Source organism: Gracilinanus agilis, chromosome 4 (genome assembly GCF_016433145.1).
Source record: "Gracilinanus agilis isolate LMUSP501 chromosome 4, AgileGrace, whole genome shotgun sequence".
NCBI lineage: Eukaryota > Metazoa > Chordata > Mammalia > Didelphimorphia > Didelphidae > Gracilinanus > Gracilinanus agilis.
The window spans coordinates 470,300,535-470,326,801 of NC_058133.1; the positions used below are offsets into that span (position 1 = coordinate 470,300,535).

The following is a 26,267-nucleotide window of genomic DNA, read 5'->3' on the forward strand; positions in this document are numbered from 1 at the left end:
GCTTTTCGGACCCTAAGGTGAGGCGGTCTTCTGGTGCTGCTCCGGAAGGAGGCGCGAGTAGGTGAGCGGGTTCCTATTTGGGATAGTTTGGGTTATTTTCTAACCAACTGTCCCTTTCAGGGGCTGCCCTTGTAGCCCTGGGGGAGGCCGCATGTGGGCTGGTTACCCCGGGTGGTTACGAGCCTTTTGCAGTTCTGCGCCTCCCCCCGCCCCGGTACTTGTGATTACCTGGAGCTTGAGGTGCGATCCGGGGCCCAACTGAAATAATTAGACGTCTCCTGGGCTCCGAAAGGCAATGCCAGCTGAAAGCATTGCCCTGGCGAGTCTTGCCAGCTTCAAGCCGCCGATGGGGACTGCTTTCCCCACAGAAGGCCAGCTCGCTTCTGAGCGATGCATCCCCCAGCAGATTGCACACTATGTGACGAATTATTCGGTCATGATAATTCACCAAATGGGCACTGGGTGTTTTTTTGTCTCTGAAAGGGGATACCAAATTTTTAAGTACTAGGTTACTTTGATTTGGTAGTTATTAATACTTTGAAATGTGTTTTAAGTATGTTTTAGATTGTTTCACAGGATCCTGACAGTCACCACTAAAGGCAGTCAATATTATATTAGGGTTATTTCCCCCACTTTATACGAATAAACTGAGGCTCATAAAGGTTGAGTGATTAAGCCATAGCCACATGGCTCAAAAACCGTAGGATCTTCGATTTGGAGCTTGAAGAAACTTTAGAAGTCACTTTCCTCATTTGTTATTATAATTTTATTACCAAGTCATTTAAAAATCTAAATCGTTTTTTACTTGATTAATTTTATTTTTTCTCCTTTTTTTATTTGGAAAATTTTTCCATTGTGATGTGATTCCTTTCCCCCACTTTTTCCTCCCACCTCCCAAATCCAAGGAGCAGTTCCGCTGGGTTATACGTGTATTCAAAACATGTATTCAGAAATATGTTCAAAACCTATTTCCATGTTATTCATATCTGCAGTAGAGCGATCCTTTTAACATCAAAACCCCAGTCATGTCCCTGTCACACTATGTGGTCAGTCACATATTTTTCTAATGCATTTCCGTTTCCACAGTTCTTTCTCTGGATGTGGATAGCATTCTTTCTCCTAAATTCCTCTGGATTGTTCTGGGTCATTGCATTACTGCTAGTAGAAAAATCTATTACATTAAGTTGTGCCATATTATATCAGTCTCTGTGTACAACATTCTCTGGTTCTGCTCCTTTCACTCTCATTGATTCTTGGAGGGCATCCCAGTACTTGATTAATTTTATTGTTTTTATTTTTCAGGTTAGTAATTTTTTGTCAAATCACACCAAATAGCCCTCTCATTGAGCAAAAATTTTAAACTTTCATCTTCATCTATTTGGACTCAGGATTTATCTTCGCACTGATAGAGTTCTCAAGTCTCCTTTCTTTCTCCCTTCCCCCCCTTCCTATCCCAGAATCAATACTTTGTATTGGTACCAAAACAGAAGAGTGGTAACAGCTGGGCAGTGGGGGGGGGGTTAGAGACTTGTCCATGGTCACACAGCTAGTTTGAGGCCAGATTTGAACCCAAGGCTCCTAGCTCTAGGTCTGGCTCTCAATCCACTGAGCTACCTAGCTGCCGCTAAATTGGTTTTCTTTCTAACATTATCATCATTAATATTGCATTAGAGTCATATTTTCCAACTTGGGAGTACTACTAAAAGTGCTGCTATAAATGTTTTCGTACTTGTAGATTCCTTTCCTCTTTGATTTCTTTGGGGCATGAGCATTGTCATGGTTTAGCTGCACCAAAAGATATGTACACTTTGGTAAATTGTCAGTCATAGTTCCAAATTACTTTCCAGAATGACTGGACCAATTTTCAGTATCACCAACTTAATTATGCACATGTTTTCTGTTGTTAACCATGTAGATAGTCATCTGCTGTCTGCTGGCACACAGGATCCAATAGAATTAAATTGTTCATTTGCTTACAGGTAAAATTTGCTTCCTGTGGAATTAGATGGTGTACCATGGGGCTCACCAAGCAGTACCTGCGTTATGTTGCCAGTGCTGTTTTTGGCTTGATAGGCAGCCAAAAGGGCAACATTGTCTTTGTAACTCTACGTGGTGAGAAGGGGCGCTATGTAGCTGTGCCAGCCTGTGAGCATGTCTTCATCTGGGATATACGTAAAGGAGAGAAGGTAAAGTAACCATCCACTCAAGACTTACTTTGGGAGTAAATGGCAGGAAAGGGGGCGGGGGAGGGGGGAGGAGGGAGGAACAACTAGAGGACAAACCATCTGTGACTGCGCCACCTTCCTATAACAGGGATCCTCTTTTTTTGGGAATAGACAGCTAAGCATCAGGTCCAAACAGAGGGTGCTAACATTTCCACAATCCCAGGGACTCCTCCCTGATTTCTTTAGGATACCTAGAAAGAATTAATTTCCCATCCGTTTTCTATTTATCACAACTCTGTTTTTGTATCCCCTGCCTGATGTTGGCTTTAGCTTTCCAGTTCTTATAGCTTATCAACAAAATGCAAGGTAAAAATTAAATATTTTCTTAAGCTGAGGAAGAGAGAGAATTATAGGATTTAGAAGTAGAAAAAGACTGGAAGAGATCTTTTCATTTGATTCCTATTTTAAGAATGAGGAAATTAAGTCCCAGAGAGGGGAAGGTGTAATAAAATAAGGAATAAGCAGATTGACCGCCTGTACCTTCTTCCATCTTTCCCTATTTAATATTCCTTTCTTCTCTGATATGTCCTAAGAAACTGATTCTGTTACAGACAAAATCTGGAAATAATTTATATAGATTCCTAGAAGATTAATTCTTCTGAAAATATTATATATTATACCTTTAACCAACCCTTACATCCTAAAAACAAAGATTTTTTTGCTAGTATTTACATGGAATAGAAAGTTGATGGTTCTTTATCTTTTCCTGACAAACTTATTTTATGCTGTTTTAATTAGTCACCTTACTTATTTAATACCTTTATTTCACTTGGCCAGTGGGACTTACACTTCCTGCTTCAAAAGACCCAGCATGTCATCGCTATTTTTAAACATGATTTGAAGAACTAATGTTATTGAAATAAAGGGTAAAAATATCTCCCCAACCTTTCCAAAAAGGAAAGCTTAATTCCTGCACAATTTATGTTTCAGTGTTTTGGGGTTTGTTTGTTTTTTGTGATTTCAGATTCTTATTCTTCAAGGACTTAAATATGAAGTTACCTGTTTATGTCCCTCACCAGATGGATTGCACTTATCTGTTGGCTATGAGGATGGATCTATCCGCATCTTTAGTCTTCTAAGTGGTGAAGGGAATGTGACTTTCAATGGACACAAGGCAGCTGTCACTGCCCTGAATTATGATCAGCTTGGGGGCAGGCTAGTGTCTGGCTCAAAGGTAGGCATAGTGAGGGAAATTACTGGGCATGTAACAGACTGAGCCTTTGATAAAATAAAGATAGAGTGATATGTTTAGATTCTTGGGAATTTTTGTGGGAGGCTTTGGACTCTCAGTGGTATGAAACTGTAGTTGCCTGGGCGTGAGATTAGAATGGGTAAGATTTAAAGATGACTTTGCCAAAGCCATTCTGGTTCTGGTAATGGAAAAAAGACTTAAATCTTTTGAGGAAGCTTCTTTGTATAGAATTAGAAAAGCAGGGTAGCATAAGTCAAACCTGAGTTTGATAAGAATAGCAGTGAGGGTATGGCTAGCCTCTGCTGGATGACATGATTTTACTTTTGCTATATCCTCTTCAAAGGATACTGATGTTATTGTGTGGGATGTGATCAATGAGAGTGGTCTTTACCGACTGAAGGGACATAAGGATGCCATCACACAGACGCTGTTCCTGAGAGAAAAAAACCTGCTGATTACCAGGTAAAGACCAAATTGTAAAGCTGTAGTTTCCTCATTTCACTTCTTTCAGAAGGACTGCTTAAGAGTGAAAGAATTAATGAAAGAAAACAATTATTAATGACTTACTTTCTGAAAAGAAATTTACTAAGTACCAAGGATGCAAAAATGATACAAGATAGTTTTTATTCCAAAGGAACTCACATTCTAACAGGATGAATACATATGTAGGAGGGTTCAGTTTTATTGCATGTGGAAAGGTATTTAGGATGTAATGACCAAATTAGATAGGGTGTATTGACCAAATTTAGTATGAACAAAAAAATATATTTTTTAGAAAGTTTTGAATTGTATATATGTGCATGCAGCAGATAGAACAAAGGGTGCTTGTAAATCCACGAACCTTCACTTGATACTGTTTGCTTTTTAAAATTATATAATACAAATTCTACATGTTACTTTCAAAACTGTCCTGCATACTTGTCCATCTTTCTATATTTCCTTCTATTATGTACATTTAAAAGTATTATGATGGCACCCTGGGAAGGCGTAGGGGGCTGCAATCATTATTGCTTACCTGTCCTCTTTTCCTACCTCATCTCTCCATTAAAAATTGAGAAAAAGAAAGAAAGGAAAAAAATTTGTAAATGGGTAAGCATAGTTCACTAAAATGAATTTACATATTGGCCAAGTTTGGAAATGTATTGTCCCTTTCTGCACTAGCATTTCATTGGATTTCCTTTGGAAACATGTTCATTGCATGATAAGAGTTTTCACATCTTTCAGAGTTGTTTTCCTTATAATCCTGGTTTTGCTTGCTTCTTTCAGCATCCCTTTATACAATCTAGGTTTTTCTGGGATCCTTTTTCATTTCTTGCTGCTCATTAATATTTTACTACCATTTAAAAAATTGTTCTCTTAATTTCTCCAAGTAAACTTTTGGTAGTATGTGTGATAACCATTGTATTTTCAAAGTGGCTTAAATTTTTTTCTTTTTTAATTTTTGACATGCTTTTTTTTTTTAAATTTTGAGTTCCAAATCCTCTCACTCCCTCCCTCTTCTGCTCTACCCTAAGGAGGCAATCAAAATGATACCGATTAATTATACTTGTGGAACAACACTCTCACAGACAAAATGGGGGAAAGCAAGAAAATTATACTTAAGTTTACAGTCACAAGTTCATCACTTCTGGAGGTAGATAGCAGATTTTCATCATGAGTTGTATGAAATTGTCTTGGATAATTGTATTGATCAGAGTAGCCAAACCTTTTACAGTTGGCCATCATTGCAAATTGCTTTTACAATGCATAATGATCTCCTGGTTCTTTTTACTTCATTCTGCATTAGTTCATATAGATCTTGTCATGTTTTTCTGAAACCACACCTTCATCATTTCTTATAACACAATAGTACTATATCACAATTATTTGCCACAGCTTATGTAGCTATTCTCCAATTGGATGGGCATCCCCTCGGAATTCCAATTCTTTGGCACCACTAAAAGAGATGCTATGAATGGTTTTCTATATATAGGTACTTTTACCTTCTTATTACCACAGTTTGTTCAGTCATTTCTTAGTTGTCTAAAAGACAATAAGCTACACTTTTAGATTTTAATTCTTTGTTTTTCTTTTTTTCCTTCTCCTCATTCCCCCTTCAGGATCAGGAAATTTGTTTAGCTTTCAACCATTTCTTCTTTGATACTCTCCCTCTTAACCCCTACCTCCATATCTAAACTTGTTTAGTTATTGAGTTGGATATATTTCTATTCCTAATTATATGTAGTTGTATGCTTGTATGTATATGTACATTCAACCTTCCTTAGTCCTTTTCAAATAAGAGGAGCATCTGATATCCTATTCCCCCTCTTGTTTGTATAGTCTCATGAAATTTCATTATAAGAAATAGCAAATTCTATCTCCTTATTTACATTAAAGTGGAGCTTCTTTCCTTTTCCCACCTTCAAAGTTTCAGAATAGGACCTCTGCTTTTCTCATTTAGCTGTCTCCTTTTTGAGGACATTAAGATTCTGAAGAAACAATTGTTTCTTCTCTTATTAGAATGCTTGTACTACATTATGCAAAAAAAAAAATTCCTTCTAATTGTTCAAGTCAGTGTTCCTACTGAGCTCTGGTCTTTTCATTAAAAATGCTTGTAAGTTTTTTATTCCATTAAAACCCTCCTATTAGCACCATACTCGGCTTTTCTGAGTGAGTTAGATTGTGAGTCTTTTTCTTTTGCCTTTTGGATTATTGTTTCAAGATTTCTTATTTATAGTAGAAACTTCCAGGTCTTATTCTTCTTCTTATCCTTGTATAGATTTTTTTAAGCCCTTTTAAAAAACAAATAAATAAATAAAAGACTTCTCCCTTATCTTCTTCCATAGATCATTTCAAATTTTAGATTCCTTATACTATTATAGGACTATTCCAGGACTAGTGTAAGTTGAGTTCTTTGTAAAACAGTAGCAGAGTTACTGATTTTCTAGTTAGTTTGACATTGTTACCTAAATTATCTTTCTTTTTCTATTTTCAGTGGCAAAGACACTGTGGTGAAATGGTGGGACCTTGATACACAGCATTGCTTCAAAACAATGGTTGGCCACCGAACTGAGGTAAATACAGTGTGAAGACAAGTAATTTGACCATTTGAGAATGGTGACCTGAGCTAGATGGATCTGTAATCCTTGGGTCACTTATCACATGCTCTCTGGCTTTGTTGCTGTAAAACATTGTGAGAGCCAGTTTTGAGTCTTTGGTATTTGTGTCCCCTCTCCAAGGCCTTTCCTCCAAGATGGATTTGATAAAGGTTGGCCAAATGAATGGAGAAAAAAGAATTTGGGACTTTGGGGCCATCATCCCATGGCTGTTATCATTGTTCCTGTTGGAAATCTGGAGACTGAGTAGAAATATTTACTTAGTAGTTGTCCTATGTGTAGTATGCTGTGGGGGTACAGAGGAAGAACATTTGTTAAGATCAGTGCTAATCTACAAGGACTAAATTTAGGAATGAGAAACTAGAGAAAATTTTTTTCCACCCAGTAACAATTATGTAGTTGTACTTTTATTCAGGTCCTTTTAGTTCCTTTCATTTTTCTAAGAGTTCAGCACCTGACTCACTGCCTGTTCTCTTCCCCATCTCTTGCTTTTACACTGGGGACCTTTCGTATTCATTCAAATGATAATCCCCAAAACTCACTAATTTCCCATTTCCACACTGTCCTTACATTCCATGACCTATATATTAACTCTACTGTAGCCACATATGGGTTGATCACATACTAGGTCTTGCTGTTACCATGTAGTATTTTTCTTCCCTAATTAGAAACTGACATTTGTCTATCTAGCCCTAACCTATTTCTATTGTTCCTCCGCTCCCTGTGTTTTGTTCACTCCTTCTACATCTTTTCTTCATCCTTAATTATACCTTCTCTTCCCTCTACCCCTCAATAATTTTGTCAGACTCTTTTCCCTATTTGAATTCACTTTCTTCCTTTTCCAACTCCACCCAGTAATTACAATTTATACTCTACATCATCCTGTTCTCTTGTCTTTGAATCCCTTGTTCTCTTGTTCTGTCACTCTTAACTAAAATTCAGCTCAGGATTACTCTTCCCACACAACTCCTCCACTCCTACTTACAAGCCATTGAATGAAGGTGGAGAAATCTCATAACTTTACAGCATGTGTGGACTTTCACTGAAATAAGTCATTCCTTTTTTCCTCCTTCATTGATTCCATATCTCACTCTCCACAGAAATTTTTTCTAAACTTTACTTGCTCTCCTCAAGCCCCTACACCTCCTTCTCCTTCTCAGCTGAAGACTTTGCCTCAGACTATTCTATGTGAGCTTTTCTTTATCCCATTCTCTTTTCAAAATCCTTTGACATCTTCCTTCATTCTCTTTATTTCTGCTAGTCCCTAATGATGAAGTGATCCTTCTACTTGCCGTCTGATCATTTAATATCAGTGTCTAGGACAGAATAACAGCTAACATTTTGTTGATTTAAAAAGTTGTTTTTATGAAGATGACAGGGTCTTGAAGTTGGATTATTTTAGAAATCATGAGATCCAGTTGTCACATTTTGTGAAGAAGGTCCTTGAAGCCCTCACAGCTATGATTTAGCCCAAGTCACATACCTCCTTAGTGACAGAGACAGGGGCCTTTCCCCATTATTCTCTTTCTAGTATACCACCATACTTTGTAGATTAGTTTTTTCTCCTAAATAGAAGAGGAAATTAACTTTATCTGGTGCTTTGAAAGGACTCTTATTCAAGACCAAAAAAAAAAAAAAGAAGAAAGAAAGAAAATTCACTGTAAAATACTCATACCAGTATAGTAAGATATCCTAGCAAATGGAACTTCTCAAAGTCATACTATTTGTGTCTCCTCTATTCAGGTTTGGGGACTGGTTCTGGTGTCTGAAGAAAAACGTCTCATCACTGGTTCTGCAGACAGTGAACTGAGGGCTTGGGACATCACCTATATAGAGGAGGTAATTATTTGAATATTATCTTCCTTATGGGTTTGATGAGCTTCATGGAATCCCTAGTACAGTGCCTTGCATGCAGTGGGCACTTAATAAAGACTTGTCAAATTTCTTGCATGTTTTTCACTTGCATTCTTCTTTAGGAAATTTTGTCCTTCAGTGTAATGTGTACTCATTCAATTAAGGTGCTAGAGTTAATATGGAGTTCAGTGTAAGATGGTTACCATCCTGGGGCATCAGGGGTGGTACAGGATGCAGGGAAGGACTGGGATCATTCAGAATCATGAACTTGTGCAGTATCATAGTTGATAATGGTGTTGGTACTCACTGATAGCAGAATAGTTGGTGGTTTGGGGATATGGTTGTTTTGCCATCAGAAAGGTCCAGTCCATGAAGAGTACAAGCTGCCAGTGTTCTCTGACCAGCTCTTACAATAGGAACATGCCATGTACTGAGGCAAAGATGGTTGCTTCATCTATAGTGTCTTTTTTTTTTTCTTTCCCTGTTTACACAATGAATAGCTGAAAGACCTTGGAGAACCCAACTCTAAGAAGAGCAGAGGATCTACTCTTGGGACCCAGGAGAATCATGAAACAGAGACAGGGGACCCTGATGCAGATGAAGATCCTGAAGATGTAATGGCCCATTCTTATGTTACCTCTTTTCTGAGGCTGATGGGTTAGAGAAGGAAGGCCCGAAGGGTTTGTGGATGGGCACATGCCCTTCTTTTAGAAAACTCCAGTTATCCTTCTGAATCCCACTGTTCACTTGTTCCCTCTTCCTCCCAAAGATGAAGCAGAGCCTGCTTTCACCATTGCCTCTTTTCTCTCTTCTTTTGCAGCGTATTCTTTCGTGTAACAAAGCTGGTTCCATAATGCGGGAAGGAAGAGACCGAGTTGTAAATCTTGCTGTAGACCGCACAGGCAGGATTCTTGCTTGTCATGTAAGTAATAAACATAGCAGGAAATAGAAAATGTATTTTTTTCCATAAAGTGAAAAAACATATTGATTCATTTTAGAGTATTGTCCAGACATTTAAGACTTAAGGTCCTTACCTTATTCATCTAAATCATGGTCATTATTATTTAAAATGTATCCCCATTTTGCAGATTAATTAACAGAGGTACAAAGAAAATACACCTTTTGTTTCTATTGATCCCTGATTCAACTTACACTCCCATATATACATATGTGATTTAATAACACCATTGTAAATATCCCCTTTTCAACTGAAATATCATGTAATCCACTTTCCTCATTTAAAAAGTAAGGAAACCAAGGCCTCAGGGAGACCAAATGTTTTGCTCAAGATAACTACTAGAGTAAGTAACAGAACTAGGGTTTGAAGCCAAGTCATCTGATTCCAAATTCAGTACTCTGTCATTGTTCTCCATCTCCTAGCAGGGAAGAAATAGTAGATGATGAGGCATGGCTATATAGAAAATAGACTCCTGCATTCTTTCTTTGTTCTTGATTATTATTGGTCTGTTTGTTTTTTGCAGGGAACAGATTCTATTTTGGAAGTGTTTTGTATTCTTTCCAAAGAGGAAATTCAGAAGAAAATGGATAAGAAAATTAAGAAAGCCAGAAAGAAAGCCAAGTAAGTTCTGTCAGCTTATTTCAATTATGAATGTATGGCATAATCCATATTTTACTGATGGGCGAATTGAAATTTCATTTAGAGAATTTTTTTCTCTTTTAAAAAGGCAGTTAACAACTAGGCTTTCACCAGGTATCTCCTTTTAAATAATAAGTTACAAATAAAAGATGTTACTGTTATCTGGAGAACTGTTGGCTATAATGCCTTTTTTAACTTCTCCCATTCTCCTCCCTGTCCCTCCTCCAAGTCTCACTATCAAAAGAATTCTTTTTTTTTTTTTTTTTAACTCTTACCTTTCATCTTAGAATCAGTACTGGGTATTGGTTCTAAGGCAGAAGAGTGGTAAGGCCTAAGCAATGGAGGCGAAGTGATTTTAACCAGGATTACACAGCTAGGAAGTATCTGAGACCAGATTTGAACACAGGACCTCCTGTTTCTGGGCCTGACTCTCAATCCACTGAGCCACCTAGCTGCTCCCTCAAAAGAAATTCTTAAGAATTTCAATAAAAACACTAATGTAACTATCTTGAACGTTCTTGGGATTCTTCTAATAGAAGGATACTCTTAAGAAATATAGAAGTCAATTTATTTTTTAAGAAGTGTGCTTTTAAGATATTTTTATTTTTTTCTCTAGGTTAAGTTCTGGTGAAGGGGAGCAAGAGGATCCTGAGGTCAGTGTTGTAATGTCTCTGCAAGATGAGATCCAGCGGGTAGCCAATATCAAAGCTTCAGCCAAGATCAAGTGAGTGGAAGTGATGGTAGCTCTCATACAGATCTCTGCAGTTATGTTTTCATGCGATCCAAAAGAATGGGAGTGTCATTGATAGTCATAGCCCAGCTTGCCTCATGCACTGTTTTTCATGAAGTTTTCTCTCATCTCATCTATAATAGATTTGTAATCTATTATATTCCCCCTGCATACCTCACAAAGAACTTTGGCTTTGTATCTAATGCATTTATTGGACAGTGTTTTGTGTTCATCCATGTGTGCCTTTTTCTACCACTAGAGCAGTGATGGGCAAACTACAGCCTGTGGGCCAGATGCGGCCCCCTGAAATGTTCTATCTGGCCAGGGGACATTATTCATAATCTGATGAATACAATGAGTAGCATACAATACAATGAAACTTGGAAAGAGTTGCCTTAGAAACAGACCCACAGATGAGCATTTCCTTTCCTTTGGCCCCCTCTTTAAAAAGTTTGCCCATCACTGCTCTAGAGTGTAAGTTTGATGAGGGCAAGGACTTTATCTTATCTAAATATTTATTTACCCCAGCACCTAGCACAATTCTCTCTTCATTCTAGATGTTTAGTAAATGTTATTGAATTGGACATCATACAGAAGTGAACATAGTCTTTACCCTTTCTTTCCTTTACACAAAACCCAAACCAAACAAAAACAGCATTCTTACTGCTCTAGGCATTGAAGGTGATTCTTGATTTAGGCAAATAAAACAACTTCTTAGCTTTCATCACACTACCCCATCCTCCATTTTTGTGCTATCCTTGTGACTTTCCATCTTCACCTCATGCATTAGTAATTTATCCTGTTTTTCCTCCTTTGGAAAGAAGTAAATTGGTAACATTTTATAAATGTTTTAATTTTTTTGGAAAATAATGGTATTATTAGCATTACTCTTATTTTGGGGCAGCTAGGTGAATAGAGTTCTGAGTTTGGAGTCAGAAAGGCACATCTTCCTGAGTGATACATCATCTGGCCTCAGATGCTTAGTAGATACTGTATTACTCTAGGCAAGTCACTTAACCCTATTTGCCTCAATTTCCTCATCTGTAAAATGAGCTGGAGAGGAAAATGGCAAACCATTCCAGTGTTTTTGCCAAGAAAATACCTAGTGGAGTCCAACTAGAAGAGTGGACACAGCTAACAAAAATTGTCAAAGTTGTGTAGGCATGACAGTTTACAATTTACAAATGGGTTACAATTAAATGCCCCACTGTTCTCCCTTCGGATTTTTTAGAGTATCCTGAACACTCAGAAGAAGACATCTTTGTGTAGAAAGTAAGCTTATTGCTGGAATCTTCTTTTTCTCCCATGTAGGTCCTTTGACTTGATTCATTCTCCCCATGGCGGGTTGAAAGCTGTCTTCTTGCTGCAAAACAATCTAGTGGAAGTATATACACTGAACCCATCTACTCCTGCCCCACAGCCCATCAGGACAGCCAGGATCACCATTGGAGGTCACCGCAGTGATGTCCGGACCTTATCATTTAGTTCTGACAATATTGCTGTTCTTTCAGCAGCTGCTGATTCTGTCAAGATATGGAACAGGTTTGTGAATCTGCTTTTAAAGGCTAACCGCCATAGGATCAGGGTACTCTCCTTCCCTCTGACTCTATGATTTAGCTTAAAAACCAATTGCTTCTCCAAGCATTTGAATGTAGTTCCTTAAAAATTCATCTAATGTGACATTTCATTTTTCTTTGCCATAATTTGAATGTATAAAGATTTTATTTAGTTCTTATTAAATAATCTTTAAATCTAAATTTTTTATACTATAAAATAAACTTTGGACTTTTGATAATAATGAATATGAATAAATCACAATTTTTACTAAATTTAATTAATATTAATGATAATTCTAACTAGGATAATTATTTTAATTAATACAAAAATGATGTTTTAATAATAATGTGGTTGATAATTGTTGATTACATTATCATTGATAACACGATTATCATATTATATTATTTGATTCTTACAGAAATGCTTAGGAGAAGGTAATCCTAGTTTTACAGACAGTTTTTAGATGAGGAAACTAAGAGAAATTAAGTGACTACAGGATCATAAATCCCATAGAGGAATTTGATATGCTCCATTAGCCTGCCATTACAGTTCTCTTTGTCTGTTAGCCTTTCATTGATATCATGCTGTGGGAAGAAGTAGCCAAATGAATTCAAACAATCTGTTGGGAGTTAGGAGTATTTTAAATGTCTATCTTTTGGATTTTTTTGTCATCTTGAACATAGCTATTATAACTAATGCACTAGCTTTGATCTTTTGTTTTTTTTCTTCTCATTAATTATAAGGAACATTCCATGATACTTTAAAATGAGTAGGATTTCACAAAAGGAAACTTCCTTTTGTTGCTTAAGAAAGATCTGTCTCAAGGGCATAAAATTTTATGTGGACTAGTATGCCCTATTACAAAAGTATTAAAGATATTTGAGCCCTGGATTACTAATAGACTTTCCTTATCTTTAAGGCTGAGACCTATAAGACCAACTCATTTGTGGAAGTGATATATAATCATGAGCTTTGATTTCAGATTCTTTGAAGCTTTAGAGCCTCAGGATCAAGATAATTAGGAATGGATGGTTCTACCCTCGAAAAAGTTCTGTCTTTATTCTTAGGGAGTTAGAGAAATGACCTCGAAAGTCACTTCCAACTCTAATCTCTGATACAATGATCCTTCCCTTTTTCTGATAGATCTACATTGCAGTGTATTCGGACAATGGCTTGTGAATATGCTCTCTGTTCCTTATTTGTGCCTGGAGATAGGCAGGTGATCATAGGAACAAAGGTAAACTGAAGCTTTGTTTGGGATTTCAGAGCCTTTTCACTTTATTTTGTGAAATGTTATTCTTTAAGTAATGGGGCATCTAGGTCTTTAACCAGTAGCAAATACCAGGAAGAGTATAGGTTCATCATCTTGTGATTATTAGATCATGCAGCTTGAAGAGCTCATCCTAATTTAAAAGTAATAAAAATAAAACTAATTTGTGTCTTAGTGGGAAGAATTGAGTGGTGACAAATGTTCAGTTCTATGAATCTTGCAGACCTGGAGCAAGAAATTAAATTATGTAAAGTGTTTTAAATCTTAAAAGCAAAGTGTAAATATGTGTAGTATTAATTATACATATGTTGTCTTATTTGATCCTCTCAGTCATCACAAGGTGGACAAGGAATAGTGTTTATCCCTGTTTTGTAGTTGAAGAAACTGAGACTTTCAGTTTATTAAGTGACTTGCTCAAGGTGTTAGTAAGTGATAGAGTCATATTTATAATTCATCTCATAACTCAAAATTGAATGCTCTTTTCACCAAGCCATTTTGAGGTTTCTTTCTTTCCTTTTGCCTCTGTATCTAGTCAGTCAGCCAATTATTCAGTCATGTATGTACTAGGTGTTGGATTAGAAAGACAAAATAAAAGAAACTGTGCTGTTACAAGACTAACATGTAACCTATGAGTGAATGCAGAAAATAAACTAACACAATAAAGTTTCTTGGGCAAAGAGGGAAACACAGGTAGAATGATCTGTAAGGACTCATAGGTAGTGCTTGATTTGAGCTTTGTGGATGCTAGGAGCTATGAGGAGGGAGAACATTGCCTGCACAAGAACAGTTTGGGCAAAGGCTTTGAGATGGGAATTAGAACTTTGTAAGTGATGACCAGAGAATGGAGAAGTGCTAAATGCCTAACAAAGAGTAAGTATTTGAACCTAGAAGACAGAAACAGCTGCTTCTGTAGATTTTTAAGCAAGAGAATGGCATGATCAGAGATGTGCTTTAGTAACTTACTTTGGCAGCCATTTGGAGAATAGATTAGAGAGGGGAATGATGGAGCAGAAACCACATAAGAAGCTACTAGATTAGTTAGTCCAAGTGAAAAGTGATGAGAGCTTGAACTAAGGTAGTGACAGCTTTATGAATAGTCAGAGACAGATAGGAGAGATGTCATGGAGGTAAAATTTATAAAATATGGCAGCTAGTTGGATATAGGGTGTCAGAATATGAGGAGTTTATGGTAACTCCCAGATTTTGCTAGAAATAAGGAAGTTAGGAAAATTGATAGTTTTCGGCAAAAGATGAGATGGTTTTGGACAAACCTATGAGATATTCAATCTAAAATACACAGTAGACATTTGGTGATGTGACTGAATTAAGGACTGGAAATATGGATTTGGAAATTGTCTGCAAAGGAATAATAATTAAACTGATATGAGCAGATGAAATCACTAAGAATAGGTATAAAGAGAAGGAAAGAGTCTGGAATAGAGCCCTGTTAGGTGCCAATTGTTACAGGCAAGGGTCCCTCTGAGGCGGAGCTATGGCAATACTGTTGAGAGGAAAACCAAGTGAAAAGAGATACACAAAAACTTAAAGAGGATCCAGACAGAGGATGGTGGTCAGTGGTATAACATGCTGCAGGGATGTGAAAAATCAAAGATAAGGATGGAAAACAAGCCATTTTGGAGAGCATTTTGTTTAGTAGCAAGGTTGGAAGACAAAGGGTTGAGAAATGAGTGAAGAGAATAAGAGAATAAACAGCATTTTCTGGGAATTTGCTTGTGAAAGAAAAGAGATAACAGATAGTAGTGATAGCTTGCTAGGATTCCAGGGAAGGAAATGGTGACAAAAGTATTTTACCCAATCTCATGTCAGCAAATTACAGGCAAAATTACATCACTTTAGAGAAGTGTATTAGACAACTCAGCCTGATTTCAGGGCTGCTTTGTCCATCATTTATTAGTTTGTACATTTCCTGATCAGCCTTAGGTTCATTTTGATCATCTAGGACAATGATTCCCAAAGTGGGCGCCACCGCCCCCTGGTGGATGCTGCAGCGATCCAGGGAGGCAGTGATGGCCACAGGGGCATTTATCTTATCTATTAATTGCTATTAAAATTTAAAAAAAATTAATTTCCAGGGGGCTAAGTAATATTTTTTCTGGAGGGGGGGTAGGCCAAAAAAGTTGGGGAACCATTGATCTAAGACCTCTTTTGTTCTTGGTGTTTCCGGTTTAAAGTTTGGAAAACTAGATATAGCAAACGAGTAGCATCATCATTCAGCATGCCTTAAGTAAAGAGTCTAAAGACTACAACTTGGGATCTTGACCCATTCTGTACATACCTTGAGCTGTATAGTCAATAATGCTACCATATCTTGGAATATTCATTGTGTATCTTTTAAGACAGGGAAGCTACAGCTTTATGACTTGGCCTCAGGAAATCTGCTGGAGACAGTTGAAGCACATGATGGAGCTTTATGGTCAATTTCTCTCTCTCCAGATCAGGTAACTGAATGAGATTCTTAACATTTGGTTCTCCCTCAGAATTTCATGGCTTTATTCTCAGGGTTGTGTTTTACAGTAGCCATGAATGTTTCTCTAAGGATTTCTTTACCAAGAGGTCCCTTTTGGGAGACAAGGTCTTACCCAGATCTTGAGACTCCTTATGTGACACCATTTCCAGATAAAAATGTCTTTTAGGAAATAAATTCTCATTCATCTTCTCCTTTACATAGGTCTTAAGGATAACAGATCATTCACCTATCCCAGGACCTCTTATTGCCTAGAGATAGTCTAGAAGTGTCTGAGACTTTAGAGCAAAAACTCCTTGGGAATATGGTCTTTAGAGGTTGAGATGAAGTACAACCAATATTTCCTTTTCCACCTGTACATCTGTTGCACAATAAAGTGTGACTTTATAGTAATATGACTAATTTTTTAAGCAAATGTACTAGAACCTAGAAGAGTGATGGCAAACCTTTTGGAGACAAAGTGCTGGGCCCCGCCTGCACCCCCCAGATCAAGTGCTATGCCCTCCCGAAGAGACCAAGTGCCGTGCCCTTCCCCCACATTGAGTGCTGGGGTGCAACTTACCCACACAGGGGAGGGAGAAAGCACTCCCATTGGGCTGCTGGCAAGAGGGGTGGGGATGTGAAAAAATGTCCTCAGGCTTGGTGGAGAGGGGTAAGGGAGCCACTCCACCCAAATCCCTCTGCCTTTCTAGTAATGAACTAAGGGGAGGAGGGCAGCCATGTGCCCACAGAGAGTGCTCTGCGTGCCATCTTTGGCACCTATGCCATAGGGTCACCATCACTGACCTACAAAGAACAATTCATGTCATTCTTTTCAAGATAACTAGACTATATGTACACTTCATCCAATAATTCTTTGATTCTTCAGAAAATTTTGGGGGCTCCCTTGGAATTACTGTCAGTGCTTTGAAAGCACATGCTTTTGAATATTGTCAGTCATTAGTGGCCAATATTCGGCCTTCAAGGATCACCTTGACTTTCTGGTAGTCAAAAAATTGTTCAGAACTGTATCTGGTGAATAAGATGGGTTGGTAATCCAGTTTGGGGAGCAAAAATGAGGTGCAATGAAAAATGACTGATTTTTCTTTGTATTTTTAAGTTTAAGTATTTTTAAAATTGTTTTGAGAAATGACAACATTGTTGTGCAGCCTCAATGAATTCTCTGGTAGGTAGTAGTGACTTAAGTGCAAAGTAATTTAAATTCTATTGTGTTGGTTTAAAGATCATTCTTATTGCTTTATAGTTAATCTTTGTAGATAAGATCTTTTCATTTAGACTAAGACTGAAAATAATTTCTCTTGATTATGGTCAGGTTACTTGTGTCAGTATATAAAGCTTAGTATTTATAACTTCCTTTGGCCTGTGGTTGTTAGTGGGTTTAAGAGAAACATGGAAAGGGTGAGGAGGGTGAGGGGAACACTAGCATCTGTTTAAGCTGAGAGGAATAGTTGTACTTATAAGTATAAAGTCTCTCTGAAGAATCTCTTCTTCAAAGTACAGTGGGCTTGGACCTTTCACCAGTAATTATTCATCACTAAGGTTGCATTAGGAATTTCTCAAGTGATAGCTATAGTTTGTTGTATTCATAGCATAATCATGGAGTTTTTTTCTCATGATTGCTGCCATTTCCATAGCTTCCAGACCAGGGCGATAAGAAGGGAAAATAGCCTTTAGAATCCCATATTAGAATCAGGCTTTGAGTCTTCTTCCAGACCCAGAATTTGCTTTGTTTTTGTCTTTCAGCGTGGCTTTGTAACTGGTGGTGCTGACCAATCTGTCAAGTTCTGGGATTTTGAGTTAGTGAAAGATGAAAACTGTGCCCAGAAGAGGTGAGTGTGATGGTTTTGAGTGATGGTCTGTGTTCCAAAGAGTAGATACTTAAAAAAAAATAATCCTAGACTTTCGAGGTGTATATCACAGAAGCCATTTAGACCTTGTTTTCTTGTTACATGGTACTAGGCTTTCTGTGAAGCAGACCCGTATCTTGCAGCTTGATGAAGAAGTTCTCTCTGTGCGTTATTCCCCCAATCAAAAGCTACTGGCTGTTTCTTTACTGGACTGTACAGTGAAAATCTTCTATGTTGACACTTTGAAGGTATAGCATTGGGGAAGCTTTGCTCTAATAGTATGAACTGATGATGAAATAACTATTTCCTCCTTCTTGTACAGATGTTCCTCTGATAGATGTGCTCCTAAAAAGCTGATTTGTAAATCAGATATTTATAAATGAATAATTTTATGTGGGGATGGGGTAGAGATGTAAATTTCTGTCTTAAGTAATCATAAATTGAATAGTTTATTATACCAGGCTTGCTAAAAGCAAAATGTACTTGTATCCTTGGGGCAGAAAAATCTCATGTTCTTAAGATTCAAAGGAGTCCTGAAGTTAGGAAAACATAACCAGTTATGCTAGAGAGTTAATTTCTCTTTTAAGTCAAGTAAACAGATGATTACCTTGTGCCAAACACTGGGGATACCAAGAAAGGTAAAAAAACAGTCCTCTTCCCAAGGAACTTAAATTCTGATGGGGAGATGTCATGCTAATAATCATGTACAAACAAGACAGACAGGATAAATTGGAGTTAATTAACAGAAAGAAGGTACTAATATTAATGGGACTAGGAAAAGTTTTTTGTAGAATGTAGGATTTTAGCTGAAATTGGAAGGAAGCTGGCAGGTAGAGAGAAGGGAAAAGAGAATTCTAAATAGGGGAGGACAGTCAGTGAAAATGTATTTTATAATTATGTGATAAGCACTTATTAGTCTCCTTTTTGCAGTCTTTGTATTTTAGGAGCCTAAGATTTGAAGCTCTGGCAGTTAATTTTCAGGATCACCTATCGATAAGGTCCAATAGATGATCACTTGCCTAGAGGAAATCTTAAGTGACTTCAAATTTTGCTCTGCGTTTCAAATTCAATCAAATGTTGAGAAAGCTCTTACTATAATGTGAAGCATTCTGCTAGGTGTACAGTGGATTTGAAATTACAATCATTGAAAGGTTGATATATGGTCATTTGGACTTTGGAAAAAAAGATAAGCATTGCACTAAATGTTACATTTAGACCTTAGGATGGCAAGTAGTAGTACCTGTATTTTGAAAATATAAGCTAAATTATTGTATTTTTCTTTTTTGTGTGTGCTTAGTTTTTCCTCTCTTTATATGGACACAAACTACCTGTTCTTTGCATGGATATTTCTTCTGTAAGTAAAGATTTTTTTAAAGTTCCAAAAGCTACATATTGTCTTTAATTAGAGGATGACCGTTCTGTGTTCCTGGTTGGTTGAGTTGATGCCTTGATTTTTTAATTTAAGTTATGATTTCATGCCATCTCACCCCAGTCTGTGAACATCACAGGGCATTCTCTTAAAATAAAGATCTGTTCCTACTTGGTTCACATGAGCCCAGCATAGTGGGGAATGGGCTTTGTAAATTTTAAAGTACTGTGGAAATTAATAGTAATGATTCCTTTCTTGGACTTTCATCACAGGATGGAGCACTAATAGCAACTGGTTCTGCAGATAGGAATGTGAAAATCTGGGGCTTAGACTTTGGGGACTGCCATAAATCTCTTTTTGCCCATGAAGACAGGTAAGTGAGTGGTTCTTTCACACAAAAGTAGCTATAAAGCACTTTTCGAGTCCCTCCTCATGTTATCCAGGTCCTCTAGAAGTCCATTTAATCTCATGCAAGCAATTTACTTTGCAAAGAACAGTTCAGTGTGACCAATAAAAACTATCTGCTCCCCAGGGACAGCCATTCACAGCTTTAGCTATTCACACCTAGGAGGCTTTTAATTACAAGGGTCCTTTCACTGCCTCAGGAGTTTCATAAGGGTATTTATCTCATTTTCAGTGTCATGTATCTACAGTTTGTACCCAAATCTCATCTCTTCTTCACTGCTGGGAAAGACCACAAGATAAAACAATGGGATGCAGATAGGTTTGAACACATCCAGACTTTGGAGGTAATCTTTTGACCACTCTGTTCAACTGAAAAGAGTCATTCTAAGGCTGAACCTTGATCCTTTACTATATTTTTAGTGACAGACAAATGTTATACTTCCTTGCTTGCCTCCTTATTTTCTCCAGGGACACCACCAAGAGGTATGGTGCTTGGCTGTTAGTCCTAATGGTGATTACATTGTATCTTCATCCCATGACAAATCCTTAAGACTGTGGGAGAGAACAAAGGAACCCCTCATTCTAGAGGAAGAACAAGAGATGGTAAGATTTTTAGCTTCAGTTTTAGACACCATAATGTTAATGGGGCATATCTAGAAGATAATTCAGCTAAAGGATTATGGGTCACCTCCAACAGGGGAACTCACACAGGTTAACAGAGCTCATGCTGAGTGAACCAGTTCAGAGGCTATCTATCCATTGGTGAGGGAGCCCACCTATAGTTGGGAAATCATCTCACTTTTTTCACTTTTGTAAAGAATGTATGTTTTTTCTGGAGGCATCTTAGTGCCTACTTGGTAATCTGTGCCACTTAAATAAATTAACCTGTTCATACTTTATGTCTTGGCAGCAAAGGGAAGCAGAGTATGAGGAGAGTGTGGCCAAAGAAGATCAGCCAGTAGTAAGTAAAGCTCTCTTTGTACTAGAATTAGTTTATAGCTTGTCTTTTTTTAAAGCAACAGGTTTCCAGACTTGCTTTGGTATTTTTTCCATCATAAATCTGTTGGTAGAGGGGGGGGGGGGGTTACTGTTTCTTTTCTAGGTGATGTGACTCATTATTTATTTATTTATCTCTGCATCATTGTCTTCCATAAAGAATCTAATAGCAGTGGTAAAAATGGTATTCCTGCATGTAATTGACAGTTCAATATGAATGCTTGCCTTGGAATTCAAGAAATATCATTTCAAATCCCACTGCTAGCACTTAACTTTATCTGTGTTCCTGGGAACTTAACTTAATCTCCCTGTCCCTTATTTCTCTATAAGATGGAACTAATAATATTAGTATTGCCTGTCACAGGGTTCTTGTGGAGATCAAGCTTTGTAAATTACAAACACTATGAATTATTATAATTAGTACAAAAAGCATAATAAACCTTGAGTTTAAATAATTGACATACTGCCTCTTAAATTTTAGGAGGTTGTTGGGAATTGTTTTTACTTATGTAGGGAAAATCTGGAAGAAATTGGTTCTTTTAGGTATTAATGAGGAGGGGAATGTTGAATTCAAGTAATAAAATTTTTAGCAGTTTTGGTAACAAGAATTTAAGGTACCCTTTTTCTTCCAACAGGTTCCTGGAGAGGCTCAAGGTGATACTTACTTTCCTGGGAAGAAAACTGTCGAAACTGTCAAAGCGGTAAGTTAGTTTAGAAGTAGAGAGTACTTTCTTGGTACTGTTCCAGATTTCTTAAAAAAACATTACAGCATATCAGTGAAAAGGCCCTTTTGTGGTAAGAATGAAAATATGATGATGATGGTGCTCTCATTATAGCTAACAACAAAGAATAGCTTGGGAAGAAAAGATAAAAGTCTGGCTTTTCTGGATGAGCATTCCTGCCAACTGCCCTATTTAAAATGTTTGATAATGCAGCCTGAGTTAGGGATGTCCCTGATCCCCTGCAAATTGATCAAAATAAAAGGGTTCCCAAATGTTAAGAAACTCTTATATATATGAAAATTTGATTACTTAAGGTGCAGGCTGATTAAACTGAATCTAGATGGAAATGTTGGAGATCTTGATCGGGCCTTCTGATTTCTTTTTTTAAACCCTTAACTTCTGTGTATTGGTTCCTTGGTGGAAGAGTGGTAAGGGTGGGCAATGGAGGTCAAGTGACTTGCCCAGGGTCACACAGCTGGGAAGTGTCTAAGGCCTTCTGATTTCAGTGGAATTTGTTGTTTTAACTTCTTCCTTCTATGGCATGGGTAGGCTGAGAGAATCATGGAGGCCATCGAGCTTTACCGAGAAGAGACCGCAAAGATGAAAGAACATGAAGCCATTTGTAAAGCCGCAGGGAAAGAGGTGAAGTTATTAATTTCCCTTTAGGAAATGAGTCCAGAGTAGAGACAGTGGTTCAAGCTGTGAGACTGATGATATATGATCAAGAGAAGGAAATAAATGATGAGGGAATGTTTATAATGTAAACACTAGAAATAAGGCCCGAAGAGATTGCGGGAAGGAGGAATGAATGAAGGAAAGTGGTTTTATGGAGAAAATAAGGGATGGGGAATTTTTGTATGAGATGTTCAGTTGTGTCCAATTCTTCATGATCCCAAGGACCATGTCTATCCATCGGTTTTCTTGGCAGTGATTTGCAGTGGTTTGTCATTTCCTTATCCAGGGGATCCTTTTTGTTGGACAATCAGAAGATAAGTGACTTGTCCAAGGTTACAGCTAGAAAGTGAGGCCAGATTTGAATGCAGGTCTTCCTGATTCTAGGCTCAGCATTCTATCCACTGAGGCACCTTAGCTGCCTTGTAGGCATACGGAGGTTAAGTAATATGAGTAAAGTCTTCTTAGATAAACCCAGCTACAGTAGGTCACATGTTAATAGATGTTAGGTTTTGTTCTGGGAGCTTCTAGATCTCATTTTTAAAAATTTTACACTGAACTACAGCCCAGCAAGAATTATCTTTGGTTGCATTGGACATTAATCTAACTGCATGGACTTTAATCTAACAAAGGATGTGCATCATTATATTAACTTTGGCTTCTCCACAGGTTCCTCTTCCGGTTAACCCCATCTTAATGGCTTATGGAAACATCTCAGTGAGTATGGCTTAAGAACTTCCACCATTCCCCTTTGGATATCCTGAGGTGTACAGTATATCCTTTTAGGGACAAGTTTTGTTTATGGGAGAAAGACATATTGACTTTAGAAAGATTAGCTAGATTTGTGTCTGCCACCTAAACATTAATTGGATATTATGAGTAGAATTCTGGATGCTCAGTCATTGTCTAGAATCTCCTATTTATTATTTCATCTAGTTGCACTCTGATAGTTTGGAGTTATGCCAATTTCTTTTCCACTAGATGACATGGGAAACTTAGATAAGGAGAAAATTAGACTTTTGTAAAAGCTAGGTAGCCAAAAGAGACTACTAATAAATTTCTTTATATTCACTTATAGCCTTCTGCATATGTACTGGAAGTGTTTAAAGGTATCAAATCAAGGTGAGTCCTAGTTAGTTTTGTTCATAACAAGATTTATTATCTAGTAAATCAGTAGTATTTATTGAGTGCCTGTTGTATACAGATCACCAAACATAAGCATTAGGGAAAGAAAACTTCTTGAATGGATTCTGTCTCCATCAGAACTTTTTGTGGACATTAATGGTCATTTAATTGATGACTGCATAAGAAGCCTGCTAGCATAGGCACTTATTAACTTTCAATTTAAACATTAGTTAGTTAATGGTGATATAATGCCAACCATTTTCAAAGCATCTTTCTGAGTATCTCATTTGATGCCCCACAGCAGTCTTATGAGAGGTCAGCAGGAGGGCAAATTTTATAGATGGAATCAATTGTTAGGTTAAATGATTTGTCAGTAACTGCCCAAAATGGTGACAGATCTCAGACTAGAGCCCAGGGCTAGTGTTTATGGACATCGATTTTTATGGCTATATATGAAAGTGTGTTAGGATATATGTCTGAGTAATTGAAGAAAACATTAAGTGCTTTTTAAAGGAATGTTATTGAAAGGCTTATAATCACAGACTCTTAGAACTGTTCCAGAGGCAATCTGGTCCTTCCCATAAGTGATGCCATCCTGCTCAGTGGTTCCTGGAAGACGTGAGTGGTTTTCTAGTAGGTAGTAATGGCATTAATTACCTAAATAAGACTAATTGAGAGCTTATGAATAAGTTAGTATTTGTTTCTATTTCTAGCATCACAGTTGATTTAAAGAAAGAGCTATTTTTCTACTGAATAGTTCTTGTAGACAGATTATTACCCTTTGGGACTATTGTTCTGACCCCTATAGCCTTGCTTATGTTCTTCTCTTTTCCTCTTGTCAAAGTGAGTTGGAGGAGGCCCTCCTGGTGCTGCCTTTCTCATATGTTCCAGACATTCTGAAGCTTTTTGATGAATTTTTCCAGCTGGGTTCTGATATTGAACTTCTCTGCCGGTGCCTCTTCTTCCTCCTCAGGTAATGTCCCCCCTTCTCCCCTCCCCCCCCAAAAAAAAAGGCACTAAGTCTCCACATTGTAGGCTATTCAAAGGTAGCGTCACACAGCTAAAGGAGGACCCAAGGTTCATAAGTCCTTTGTTCATATTTCCAGTCACTCCTGTAATATTTTAAATTAAATTATGAGGCTGCTAGTAGCTTTATTTCATCAAAGTAGTGATAGTAAAGAGAGGGAAATGTAGGAAAGAGGTAAAGAGTTGCCTAGCCTACCACCCTATGTGCCTATCTGATGAAGCTCACCACTGATGGGCTCCTTCAGGTCCAATCTTCAGTCAAAAGAATGTGAGAGTGAGAGAGCAGTCTCAGCTTTTAAGCATTTTCTCCGCTCACTAGCTCTCCCATGTCATTTCAGGAACCAATCATAGTTCCTTAATTTGCCTAGCACCGCCTAGGGGGAGTAGTGCCTGTGGTGTGGTTTCCCCAGCTCCTTGGTTTCAACTTCCTTTCTCTGAGGTTGCTGATTGATGATGTAAAACAAAGGGAGGGGAATTCCCTTCCCACACTCCAAAAATGCACTGTAAATTTGTGCATATAGGTATTTGTGTGTTTGTTTGTTTGTTTGTTTTTTAATGAATTTTGGTTGGGAAGGTGTGGAACTGATATTGGAAGTTCAGGAAGTGACTTGATGGCCACTCGTCAGGAATATGATCAAGGGAATTCATGCTTCCTGTAGAGATTGCATTAGATTGAGCAAACCTATATTAAGTCCCTTCTATGTGTCAGCACAACTCCATGTGTTTGAGTAAGGACCTGTACTACCTTCTTTCTCAAAAGCAGGTTTTCTCATACATGATCCAGTAGATTTTTAAGGTGACTTCCTGTTTTGGAAGAGACAAACCCGGTGGCTTTTCTGGAGCATCTCTTTTTGCTTGCTATTTGTAGGATTCACTTTGGGCAAATCAGTAGTAACCAAATGCTTGTACCAGTGATAGAGAAATTGAAGAAAACTACCATTTCAAAAGTCAGTGAAGTTCGGGTAAGTTTCTTTACCTTGTTATAATGAGTAGGTACAGGTCTCAAGGCATCTGTGACTAGGGACTAGCATTGCTCGCTTTTGGATACAGGGTGCCCCTGTGGAATTTTGAAGACTTACACAAACCTAAAGAGAATACTTGGGAAGAGAAGGTGGGGGGGACTGGTTGGAAGATTAGTTTTTCCCTGCAGCAAATTCATTACCACTGAGGTGAATTAGGGGAAGCTTCTTAAATGTTCATGTTTTTTTCTAGGATGTTATTGGATTCAATATGGCAGGCCTTGAGTTTCTAAAGAGGGAATGTGAGGCAAAGAATGAAGTTGAATTTTTCTCTGATGCCACAAGCAATTTTGAAGAGAAGAAACGGAAGAGAAAAAAGAGGGAGAAGCTCATTATGACATTGGCTTAGAGCTGAAACACTTGGCCTATTTTCATGGTCCCTTTAACTGTGCCTCTCAGAATAGAAGGAATCGCTTCTGGACTTGAGTATGGATACCATCATCATGGGAAAAACATGGGACTAAGATCTCTATCACTAACTATGCTATTGACTAGCTGTGTGACTTGGGGCTACTCTGCTTCTTTTTTTTTTTTTTTTTTTCATTTGTAAAATGAGGAGGGTTGGACTAGATGACCCTTTATGTTCCTTTCCAGCTTTAAAACACTGAGAGTCATGAACTTTAAAGTACCAGAGGACAAGGAAATCATTAAACTGCTAAAGTACATTAGAGGATCACAAGAGGGAAGTTAACTAAGGAACCTTGTGCATCAGTAGCAAGGCACTTAGACTTTCCCTTTTGTCAAAAATCTAAATATAGGAAGATTCTTGAACCCTTAAAGGCAAGAGTTAGAGTTACCTACTCAGAAGTTTTATTCCATTTCTTCTATTGTTGGACGTGTGCAAATATTCTGAGTTACTATTTATTTGTTTTGTCTTTTTCCCACTGGGAGGTATAATAATGTGTATAATCTCTTTTTCCTAGTGCATTTAGGAAATTATGTAGCCTCTGCAAAGAGAATTCCTGGTGCCTTTTACCCTATAGACATTTATTTTTTTGTTGTATTTGTATGTAAAAAGAGTTTGTTATGTTTGTATTTCTTTCAAAAACAAATATTTTTAAGTAAAGTCATGGTAAAATGA

General features: G+C 37.6%; 1 protein-coding gene across 1 annotated transcript; it reads left to right on the top strand.

Moving 5' to 3' along the window:
* On the top strand, nucleotides 1-26,267 carry WDR3 (WD repeat domain 3). Its single transcript, XM_044676043.1, has 27 exons — nucleotides 1-61; nucleotides 1,980-2,186; nucleotides 3,190-3,399; nucleotides 3,761-3,879; nucleotides 6,392-6,470; nucleotides 8,256-8,351; nucleotides 8,867-8,980; nucleotides 9,187-9,288; nucleotides 9,848-9,945; nucleotides 10,580-10,687; nucleotides 12,005-12,235; nucleotides 13,394-13,487; nucleotides 15,878-15,979; nucleotides 17,749-17,834; nucleotides 17,965-18,100; nucleotides 19,150-19,206; nucleotides 19,494-19,594; nucleotides 19,859-19,970; nucleotides 20,095-20,229; nucleotides 20,537-20,587; nucleotides 21,258-21,323; nucleotides 21,894-21,986; nucleotides 22,686-22,733; nucleotides 23,095-23,138; nucleotides 23,986-24,114; nucleotides 25,036-25,129; nucleotides 25,380-26,267. The coding sequence occupies exons 2-27, from the start codon at nucleotides 2,016-2,018 to the stop codon at nucleotides 25,533-25,535; spliced, it is 2,832 nt and encodes a 943-aa protein (XP_044531978.1). The 5' UTR covers nucleotides 1-61; nucleotides 1,980-2,015; the 3' UTR covers nucleotides 25,536-26,267.

Bases quoted from the DNA above. Each gene is read 5' to 3' on its own strand.
- WDR3 (XM_044676043.1), top strand. From the start codon at position 2,016: ATGGGGCTCACCAAGCAGTACCTGCGTTATGTTGCCAGTGCTGTTTTT. The intron at 3,880-6,391 runs GTAAAGACCAAA...TTCTATTTTCAG, and splicing joins AAAAACCTGCTGATTACCAG to TGGCAAAGACACTGTGGTGA. The intron at 19,971-20,094 runs GTAATCTTTTGA...TATTTTCTCCAG, and splicing joins AACACATCCAGACTTTGGAG to GGACACCACCAAGAGGTATG.